This window comes from Entamoeba invadens (genome assembly GCF_000330505.1).
Source record: "Entamoeba invadens IP1 unplaced genomic scaffold scaff_1105074725601, whole genome shotgun sequence".
Lineage (NCBI taxonomy): Eukaryota > Evosea > Mastigamoebida > Endamoebidae > Entamoeba > Entamoeba invadens.
The window spans coordinates 71,314-83,027 of NW_004191847.1; the positions used below are offsets into that span (position 1 = coordinate 71,314).

General features: G+C 29.4%; 3 protein-coding genes across 3 annotated transcripts; all 3 read right to left on the reverse strand.

The window, feature by feature from the left end:
• Positions 1 to 4,143: 4,143 nt before the first annotated feature.
• On the reverse strand, positions 4,144 to 6,858 carry EIN_327090 (hypothetical protein; the record flags this gene model as incomplete). The annotated part of the gene is made up of 1 exon (XM_004185360.1): positions 4,144 to 6,858. The coding sequence occupies one exon, from the start codon at positions 6,856 to 6,858 to the stop codon at positions 4,144 to 4,146; it is 2,715 nt and encodes a 904-aa protein (XP_004185408.1).
• A 259-nt stretch (positions 6,859 to 7,117) lies between these two features.
• Positions 7,118 to 8,998, reverse strand: EIN_327100 (protein serine/threonine kinase, putative; the record flags this gene model as incomplete). Its single annotated transcript, XM_004185361.1, has 1 exon — positions 7,118 to 8,998. One exon carries the CDS (start codon positions 8,996 to 8,998, stop codon positions 7,118 to 7,120), a length of 1,881 nt encoding a protein of 626 aa, XP_004185409.1.
• Positions 8,999 to 9,030: 32 nt separating this feature from the next.
• Positions 9,031 to 10,785, reverse strand: EIN_327110 (hypothetical protein; the record flags this gene model as incomplete). The annotated part of the gene is made up of 1 exon (XM_004185362.1): positions 9,031 to 10,785. The coding sequence occupies one exon, from the start codon at positions 10,783 to 10,785 to the stop codon at positions 9,031 to 9,033; it is 1,755 nt and encodes a 584-aa protein (XP_004185410.1).
• Between the last annotated feature and the right edge of the window lie 929 nt (positions 10,786 to 11,714).

The window sequence follows — 11,714 nt, forward strand, 5'->3', positions numbered from 1 at the left end:
GTAATTCGACTCTGTTAAAAACAGGAATTAAAATAAGTGATTGTACTTGTAAATTAAATCAAGTTAAAACATCCATAAACACCAATATTTTATTTTTAAATATTTTTTAATATCAAAAACACTCATTTAAAAATCGCTTAAGAAAAAAGGGTCGTCTAATTGTAAAATAAAAAATTGAAATATTAACTTATACCAAATTATACAGCCATATAAATTGCTTTTTTATTGGGTGGGGGATATAAAGATTGGGATAAAAATGTTTAGGATAAAATGTTCGGTTAAAAATAATTTCTTCAATGAAACATGCATTTAATTTACATAAAAAAATCAAACATGTTTATAATTGTTATTTAAATATAACTTGTCAAAAGAAAAATATTGTCAAAATTGAACAAATCTATATATATTAATAAACATTAGTTGTAAACAAAAAGTAAATGGTGCCATTATAATTATAAACATGAAATTAAAAACACGTCAAATATATAGCGAATAATATTTATTTTATTTTTATATAAATAATTTATTCGTTTATTTTTCAATGATATTTTTTAATATCAACAATAATAGCCAATAACACCAAAGAGACAATTATTTATTTTAATTTATATGATTGTTCAATATTAATAAATTGATCTTAGAAGAGACAAGTTAATTATAATTGTGTTGTTTTGTAACAATAAAAGGAAATCAAATAAAGTAATTATCAAATGGAAGATTATCACCCCGAACTCCACCAAGTTAAAAGTCAGAAACCTACGAAAAATGGGATTTACAAAATGTTACCAGTTGTAGACAATTTTGTGTTTTATCCACAAAATGATTCTTTAACGGTGTTCAAATGTCGGGAGTGTGATGTAAAAATAATTGTTACACAAATGAATGGTAACGGAGATGATATCAAATACATTGATTACAAATTCAAAGATTCTGAGCACACCAGACACTCTCATCTTCCTTCTATTAAAAATGAAGGTCATGGTGCAATTCGTGATATTATTAGTAATGGAACCAACATTTTAATGTCTGCAACAAAACTGATGGACCAATATAATAACGACCATCCCAATGACAAGCGAAGACAGACTTCAATTAGAAGAACTTTTAATCTAATAAAAGCAGAAATGATCGAAGATAAAATGAAAGAGTTACTGGAAAGTGGAAAATACACGACAAAAGAAGATGATAATGTGTTTATTCTTATATCAAACGAAAAAGTAACTCAACTTAAAGAACGAAAAGTGATTTATTTGTGTATGGATGGTACATTTAATTCAGCACCAAATACATATCAACAACTTTACACAATCCACGCAATTTTATCTAATGGACAGTCTTTTACTCTTGTTCACGCTTTAATGACAAAGAAACGGGAAAGTGATTATGATACACTTTTTAATTATATCAATTTGCATTTTAAAGAAAAGTGGGACAGTGAATTATTTAATGAAAAAACAAGTATTATGCTTGATTTTGAAATTGCAGTTATAAATTCAATTTTCAAATTTCACTGTAATGTGCATGGATGTTATTTCCACTTTACACAATGTATCTGGAGAGCAGTACAACGGTTATCACTGACTAAACTATATTTCCCTTCTTCAAACGTTTGGACAATTGTGAACGACTTAAAACTTCTGGCTTTCGTGAAACCATCTGAAGTCAATGAACAATTTGAAAAAATCGTCGAAAGAATTCCATCTTATAATCTTGACAAAAATACCAGCAACTCAATCAATGATTTAATTATTTATTTCAGGGATAATTGGTTGTTCAAATGGCCGATTAATCTGTGGTCACAATTCAACCAACAATTGAGAACAGACAACTTGAGTGAGTCGTACCATTCAGCTTTGGTTAAAAGGCTTAATTGTAAAAAGCCAACACTCAAGACACTATTGATTCATTTAATGAAAAGAGAAGAAGCAGAACTTAAAAAAATAGAACAGATGGACAGAGGGTTAAACCATTTTGTAAACAGACCAACCCGTATATTTAATTTGACTTTGAATTATTATAGCGGAAGCAGCAAATACGACAAGTTTAAAGAAAATTTATTAAATGAAATTGAAAAATATAAATGGAACAAATTATATGAAAATGCAATTGAAAACACGGGAAATGAAATTCTGAGAATTGATAACATTAAAACAGTTCAAATTAATAAAAATGAAATTGGTCAACTAAGAGACGCATCAAATTGTGACTATAAAGAAATCGAATTTGGTGAATTTGTTGATAATATTGATGATGAACACGTAGAGCAAAATGTTATTACCAAAAGAAAAGAAGATGTCGAACAGGTTTTCATGAAAAGAGTAATAAATACGCAAGAGTTAATAAACGACATAAATATCTCTACTCAAACAAAAAAGAAAAAATTGCCACCTTCTCAAAGAAGTTATGTTGGAGATGGGAAAAAAAGGAGAAAAAAACGCACACAAATCAAACAATAAGGACGCCGATAAAACAAAATTGTTTTGTTTCATTTTTTTTGTTAATAATTTTAAATATATATAAAAATAACAAAATCGATTATTATGTTAATAATTACATCAATAATACTTTATTAATATATTTTTTATAAAAGTGGTATTTTATTAATATTTTAGAAGTTATTTAACAGTGATATTTTTACTGTAATAACAATTATTTACAGTAGACTTGATTAATTCAAATTTAATTTGAATATATTTTGATCACCAAAAATAGTCGAATAAATTATTTATATAAAAATAAAATAAATATTATTCGCTATATATTTGACGTGTTTTTAATTTCATGTTTATAATTATAATGGCACCATTTACTTTTTGTTTACAACTAATGTTTATTAATATATATAGATTTGTTCAATTTTGACAATATTTTTCTTTTGACAAGTTATATTTAAATAACAATTATAAACATGTTTGATTTTTTATGTAAATTAAATGCATGTTTCATTGAAGAAATTATTTTTAACCGAACATTTTATCCTAAACATTTTTTCCAAAACATAATATCACCCAATCTTTTTTATTATTTGTGACAATTTTAGACATAATTATTAAAAACATATTAAGAACAACAAAAAATATATATTTTGTTTTTGTTTTTTATTAAATTTTTTATCAGAGTAAATATTCAGTTACTTTGATTACGTTAATTAATTTATTTTGAAATATTTGTTGAAACAATAATTTTTTATGACAAAACACATTCAAATATTTCTTTATAATAGAGACTTGTACATTTTAGAAACATGCACAATTAGTTAAAAAATACATTTTAGTATTGTTATTCACTTAAAATATTGCAATACATGTTATCCTTTACAAATATGTAAAACAAAATTCAAAAATGAGATTTCACAAACAGAAAAAATGCAGAGTTTATTATATTAGAAGAGTTTAAAACTAAAAGATAATGGTAATGTCACCAAGAAAATTTTTGTGTAATTTTTTGGTGTTCAAATGGAAAAAGACAGATATATATTATTACACACGGACACCATTAATTATTACTTTAATTCTTCTAATAAACTCGTCATTAAATTCAAGATGATCAGTTTTTTTTATAAAAAAAACGTCTCATACTTTTAAACTTGTTTAATTTCATTGGAAATGTACTCTGCTTTTTTTTAAATTTCATTTTTCTTTTATTTTTTAAAACTGTTAAATATAAAAAGATATGAAAACACTGTATTATCTTGTTTATTGTTTTATTCACAAAACTTAAAAAAGCTTTCAAAAAATAAATCTTAACATTGACGAACCGAAGTTTCATAAATTAGAAAATGGTAAAACGGTTGTATTAGTTGTTTATCTGATTGAAATTTAAAAAAAATTGTCATTTATTAATAAACAAATTTAAAATTGACAATGTTAATTGTGTTATTATATATATATATCTTAACAGTAATTAGTAATAACAATAATTATAATTAACATGTATTTAGTAATTGAATATTTGTTTAAATATATTATTAATTTGTTTTGAGTCAAATACAACTAACTCAGATAGTTTATTATAAAATTAAAAACAACTTTAACACAATTTGAACAATCATTTTTATTTTAATTATAAACAAATTTGAAGGTAAAAAGTGGTTATACAACATTTAAAAAAATATAACAACTTTTAATAAACTGGTTAATTAATTTAAGGCAGAAACAAAACTTTTCCCTTTTGATAACTTCTATCATTAAGCGCAAGTAATGGGCAATTTTTAACTACAATTTGCACACCTTTGATTTCTCCAATGAATCGTTTCAATGTTTTGCACGATTGCACGTGTATCTTAACAACATTTTCTCCAACTACAATTTCCTCCAGATTGTCACACATTTTTACTATAATTTGTTCAACACTTTCACTACAAACAATTTTCTTGCATTTCGCCCAACCCACTCGCGTCTTTTTCTTTTGTGCTTTAAACATGGTTTTCTCGTATTTATTTTCTTTGTAATTTCTATTAACGGTTAAACACTTTGTACCGACTATTTCCTTAAAATCAATATTTTTTAAATCAACAAATTCGGTCATATTGTTGAGTATTAATTTGTTACCACAAAACTTCGTTGTTCTTTCGATGTATATACGTTTTATATACATATCAGACAAATTAATGATGTACTCGGCTTTCAACACATTAATAACGATCTGATCATTTTGATCGTAATAAAAATCGGTTGAATTAAGATCTTTATATGGATATGTGATATAATATGCACACAATTTAACATGCCCGTACACCTCCACAATATAATCTGTTTCATCCATCCACCTTTCTATTTCTTCATATTTCAAATACTTTTCTTCGCGGTAAACAATACTATAACGAGTACTAACTACAGAGTCAACTTCTCCACAAATGACTTTGACGTCATTATTTACATCAATAAAAACACGTCTCGCCTTTTCAATGAAAATTTCTTTAATTTCTTTTTTGTTGCAAATTTTCACATCAATATGTTCTAAATATGGAATTTTGTTGGCGTTATTAAAAGTTACCATCGTGAGTTTCCCATTTATGAAAGTCACACCATTCATAAAATTGACTTCATATTCATTATCATTGTCATATTTTTGGTGTTTATCAAACTCTCTTAAATACTCATTTAGAGTGTTCACAAAAACGTTTTTAAACTGTGCAAAATGTGATCTGGAAATTTTTAAAATTGCTTTTAAAGGTGTGTGGATGTTTGAATTGGTGATGCGATTAAATGATAAAATTTTCACTTTAAAAGAGTTAATTTGTTTATTTGTCAGATCCATAGAGACTTTGTCACAACTTGTAAACTCAACATTTCCATATTCACAATTTGACATCACATAATTTGTGCAATTCTCAACATTTATATTTTCAACAATACAATTTGCAAGTAAAAGAGTTTTTATATTTGATGCGACGATACTCATAATATGATACTTTGTGTGATTTTCAATAATAATATTATTTGATGTTTTCAAATTAAAAAAGTTGATATATCCAAAATTTACAATTTTGATATGTGACGAATTATTACAATAAATCATGTCGACAGCACTTATTGAAACTTCAAGTTTTGTGCATTTCATAATTAAAATAGTGGTCGCAAACAATTTTGAAAGTTTGTTGTTAGAAATATTGAAAAGAGTCAATTTTGTAATTTGGTGAGTCAAAAGCGCAACTTCAGTCATTACATTGTCTAATACAACTAATGGACATGTTATTGGAATATCCGTTTGAATTTCATTATTTTGTGAAGAAGTTATTGCATTACTTTCTGAATATAGCAAGTCTTCATCCGTGTCTTCATCATGCGTTGTATTGTTATCATTTTCTTCATTCAAATTGTCGATACTTTCTTCACTCTTTTGTGTCTCGATTTCATTTTTGTATTCAATAAGTTCATTTTGTATTGTAGTCATTTGTTTATCTTTTTGTTCTACACTTTGTTGTATGTTGTTGTTATTAATTTTTCGTGTTAATTCAATCCACTTTTTATATCCAATGTATTCAAAATGATCTTCTGTTTGAACCTCTTCGTCTCTTCTAAACCCAACCAAATCCAATCCTTTTACATTTGTTATAACTACTTCCCCAACAAATCTCGAATTATCAAGAACACCACAGTGGTCAACAACATTCTCTTCACAATCAAATACGTCGACATTAAGTTTCTTTAGCTTTAAAATAGCAACATCAAAATCCTTCTTAAGTATTTCTCTGATTGCCATTTTTTCAATAAAAATTGAAACTTTTACGTTTGCCAATTTTTTCATCCGACGCGCTTCAATTTGCGTTTCAATTAGTGATAAGAAGGTCGGGTGGGTGCAATTCCAAATTGTTATTTTTGTGACACTTTTTAATTCAAAAATCCTTTGTAAAATGTTTGGTTTACGGATCCACCCATTCATATGAACACTTTTAAGATTGGTGTAATTGTCAGTTGGCAACAAATTGGCGCATTTTGTGCCAACATAGTAATTTTCTATTTTTGGGATAGCACATGTGACTATTTGTGGGTGGAAATGTGGCAAATGAATGTTCTTGTAATAATTTTTCTTGTTGTGTGGGGTTTTTACAATTCGTATTTTCTTGACTTTGTGGACAAGTTTGTCGTTGTTGCCTAACATGTAATCGTAACACTGAAGAGTTTCAATCTTTGGAAACGCTTTTATTATAAATTTGAAGATTGAAGAATATAAAGCCTCACGAGGCTCTTTAAATAGAACAAAAGTCTCAATTTCCAAATTAATAAGAGGGTTGATGAATAGACTCTGCAAACACTCAAAACATTTTTTGTTAACTTGTTCGAATGTTTTAAGAGAATCTACCGTGTTGACGTATAAAGTAACATTCATCAAATACACTCTTTCCAATTTACTCATATCGTCAATGACTTTTAAGTTTTTCAAACTTTAAAAATATGAAAATTTGAATTTCAAATAAACATAAATAAATAACAAATTAAAAATTTATTGTTTATTATTAATAAAATATATAACAACTTTTTTTTGATTGTTTTTACAAAAATTTCTCACTATGGTTCTATTAATTAAAAATAATAAGAACAACAAAAAAACGTAAAAATATCAAAACAACGACACTTTTTTTGAGCGTTAAAAACAAAATGAATAATAAATAACATTATCGAACTTTATCTAACATTATTTGCATAATATTAACAACATCTTCCATTGAAATTCTATCATGTTTATTTTGCGCCCACATCTTTTCAAGTATTTTTATTTCTTTTTCAGTCAAATTTTTATTTTTCGGACGTTCTCCCTTACACACACGTTCTGCTATTTCAAAAAAATATTTCACATCTACATAAGCCTCTTCCCACGCAAAAGCTTCGAAGAAAGTGATTCCAAGTGCGTACACATCCGCTTCAATTGAGTATTTCTGTCCGTTCAATATCTCTGGTGCCATAAACGAAGGCGTTCCAACTCCTCGAGTAAATGTCAGATTTGACATCAACAAATTCACATTTCTCGCACTCCCAAAATCAGACAATTTTGCATTCACCTCGGTGATATTCTCCAATTCTTCTACTAATATATTCCCGGGCTTAATGTCTCTGTGGAGAATACCATTGGTGTGCAGGTACTCTACCCCTTTGGCTGCATCTAATAAGATTTTATAACGGATGTTTTTTGAGAGCTTTTGATGTGGATGTTGTATTAACGATTTGTGAGGTGTTAAGAAATTCTCTAAACTCAATGGACTGTTTTGATTTTTTTGAATGTGACAAATTGTACTTAAAGCTGGATTGTTCTGAGAATTTAATGTATTATTTAAAGTATATTGACTTGGGGCATCACTGATAATGTCAAATTTGTCTGATAAATTTTGAAGTGTGTTGGTGTTTTCTTTTTTTATAGAGTTAATGAGGAGATGGTCTTCAGCTTTTTGAAAGTTTTCAGTTTCATTTTTCAGTGACGAGTTTGTCTGCAACAAAACATTTGATTTTTCATCACTTGATTTTATTTCATCGTTTCTAATTGATATGTCTTGAATTGTGTTTTGTACGTCTTGCTGTTTTTCTTTTGATATTTTTATAATTTGCACAACTTCTTTTTCATCTTTTTGGTATGTATACTTCTTTATGATCGTTTCAAGACTCCCATTTTTGATAAATTCCATGACAATCATCTTTTTCTCCCCAACAAGTACAGCACCAACAAATTCAACAACAAACGGACTTAGCATTTTTTGTAACATATTAACTTCTGTTGTAAATTCGTCGTCTGTGTCACACATATTAGCACATTTCATTGTCTTAACTGCCACAACTCTGTCTCTGTATATACCTCGATAGACTGTACCATTCCCGCCTCGTCCTATTTCAGTCATATTGGTGATACAACTGCTGTCTATCCACGTTGGAAGTTCTGTAGAAAAGACTAATGGGAGTGCTTTCACTGTTTCTATTCCACGACGTAGAAATACGCAACTTAAAGTTAAAAACTCGTTAAAATCGCCAGAGTATTTCGGTGTAATATCAATTGTAAAAACACATGCGTCATTGGGTCGCAAAGTTACAACTTGAGGAGAGATGGTGATATCGTAACTATTGTTTTGTCTATAGACCAATTGAAGCTTGACCAATAAATCGGATTTGTTAGCAAAAAGTGTTGTAAATGTGCTTATTTTATTAACAGGGACATCAACTCCCAGATCTAAAATTGAACTATCAGTGTATATCCCATCTTTAAAACAGTTTAATGGTTCTTTAATGTCATGAACTGATATTACCCCTTTCTTTTTCCTCTCATTATAAAGATGTCGAGAATGTATGATTTGGTATCCGATGAGACTCACAACGATCGAAGTAATAATCAGTACCAAAACGCACCCCAAAAATATAACAAGTAATGTTTTGGTCAAATTGAGTGTGTCACAAAACAGTTTATCGTCCCTCTTATTGTGCCAAAAGTCGCATTGTTCGCACAATGAATTGGTGACATTAACACAATGCTCAATATACAAGCGTTCTTTACAAACATTTGAATCCAACACCATGTTGTTATCACACTTGTAACAAGAGTCGAATGTTATACACTTCGAACAATTTGTTTGACATTTGGCACAGCGCAGTCCACTTTTGTAATACCCATCGGAGCACTGCATACACCCGAAGTGTCCGATACTTCACTACAATTTGAGATGTTATACACACTCTCACACAAATTCATTTCATTCATAAAATACATATTTTGACACTTTTCACAAACTAATTCATTTTTACATATCGCACATGGATGTGTGCATTTCTGACACGTTCCATTCACTGTGAAATACCCATCAGTACATCTCGTGCATTGCCCATTCGCTTCAAATGAAGTACATATCCCTTCAAGAGTGAATATCGTGACACATTTCCCATGCGACAAGACCGTCCCAGGAATACAACTCTGACACTTCTCAGAGTTTCCAGTGCATTCAGTACACTTAATGTTACACGGACTGCATTTGTTGGATTTGTCAGTGTAATACCCCTTTTTACATCGAATGCACCCAATGGAAGAAGATACCCCACAACTTTCATTGTTACTAATAACAGTTTGGTAACAATTTCCATATGAGAGAATATAATTGCTGTCACATTGTAAACAGGTGGATTCGCTTTGATGTATACAATGTGATATTGACTCAGTGCACTTCCCATTTTCGGATACTGAATACCCAAGTGGACATTGTGGTGTCGTTTTTAAGATATTTTGGATTGAAGTTTGTATAACACATTGCTGTATTTTATTAAATGAAAAGCCAGAAACACACTTGGTGCATTTTTTCTTGTTACAAAGTTCACAATTTTCAAAACGAGTGTGACACATGTGACATGAATTTAACATGTTGAAATAACCATCTTCACAACTCACTGTAGAATGAGAGTTTACTGTTTTCCCTCCAATTCCTTTTGTTTGACAACTACCATTTATTAGAATCGAATTAGCACCACATATAAAACAGATATCTCTTACACATAAAAAGCAGTTGTTATCACATTTTGTAAATTCTTTGTTTCCATAGTCGAACGCCCCTCCAAGTTCAATACAAATACCTCCTATTATAGTTTTACAGTTTTCTATATGAATACAATTACCTGCTTGATTCATAATAAACCCTTGACTACATTGTACTGTATATGTTTTATTTGCACAAGTTAAAGCTTTGTCTTCACAAGTGAAATATTGGCTATTGCTAAAATACATATGTGTGACATCTTTCCCTCCATTTTTCTTTTTACCCTTAAATGAGACATTATAATAATACACACTGTCATACAAAGTTCCTTTTGTTGTTTTTAAATAATTGCCGCTCATTAATAAAGTACCTTGTACGCTCTTGTAAGTCAGAAATTGTGTGTACAAATCACTGCTTATAATATAGAGTATCAGTGGAATGTTTGATATCTCAGTGAACATGTAATTATTCTGTCCTAATCCAACCATCCCATTAACCTCATTTGAAAATGCAACAGAAGCGTTTTTGCAGTTAACTCTGAACTCGGCGCTGTTATTTTTGATTGTTGCTGTTCTTTCTATTAATTCTCCACACTTCGGAATTTCGACTTGTAAGAGTTTTTCCCTTCCAACAACACCAAAGTTGCCTTTAAATTGATTCACTTCATTATTGTCACATGTCACATCGACTGAGAACTTTTGTTTGAAGTCAATATACACCGGATATTCAGTCTTTCCTATAAACAAGTGTTTCACCTCAGATATAACTAACAACGGAAACGTTTCGTTGTTCTTATATGGACAATGGGGGTGTGTAAATGACGAATGCAATCGGTTGTCCATGTAAAACTCCGTGTAAACACTTCCATTCAAATGGCAGTACACTTCCGTCGGATAATTTGCATCATCAAGGGTTTTACTGTTTTTTAAATTTCGTAAACCGTTTTGAGGAAAAAAAGTGTCATTTTCTTGAATTTTCGGAATTATTTTAAAAAATTTGTTTAAAGTGGTTTTGGTGTGTTTGATAATTTCCAAAAGTTCGGTATTTTTTATGTTAGGATTTTGGTGTTGGAAATTTTTGATGACGCTATTTGGGCAAAACCTTCTCAATTTGTTGTCAGCCAAAGACATAAAATTATTTAATGTGGAAGACGTTGCTGTTGTGTAGCCTTTTGGTGATGAAAACAAATCAAAACAATCTGATGATAAAATGGATGATTCCCTATACGATGCTTTACCATTCAACAGCGTAAAAATTGGATTTTCATATATAGTGGCGTTGTATATGTGCATTGCAACATACTTCCCAATATAAAACCCCCAACACCTGCGTATATCATTTTCGGTATGATAATTTTCTGTGCAATTACTTGGGATGTATTGTTTACTATAAATATAAAATACAGCCCCACTCTCAATGCTGACATAAAGTTTTGAAGTTGAGTTCGATTCGAAGAAATAAATTCCATTCTGAATTTCAAAATGTGAACCAATTGGAAATATTGCAGTGGTGCTATTGAAAAATTCGACACACGAATTGACATGAAGAAAGACACTCGAACTATATTCAACAGTGGAGTCATCTCGAAATGATAACAAACAATATGAAGAGAAGTCATCTGGATGTATTTGGGGGAAGTTGATGAACATGGTGATGTTGTTGGAATAATGCGCCGATGACGTGTTGAAAAAGGAGAGTCTGCTATACAACTCAACATGGGAGTCATTTTCATAAAACACTTGTGATGAATTGTAACAATAAAACGTGTTGG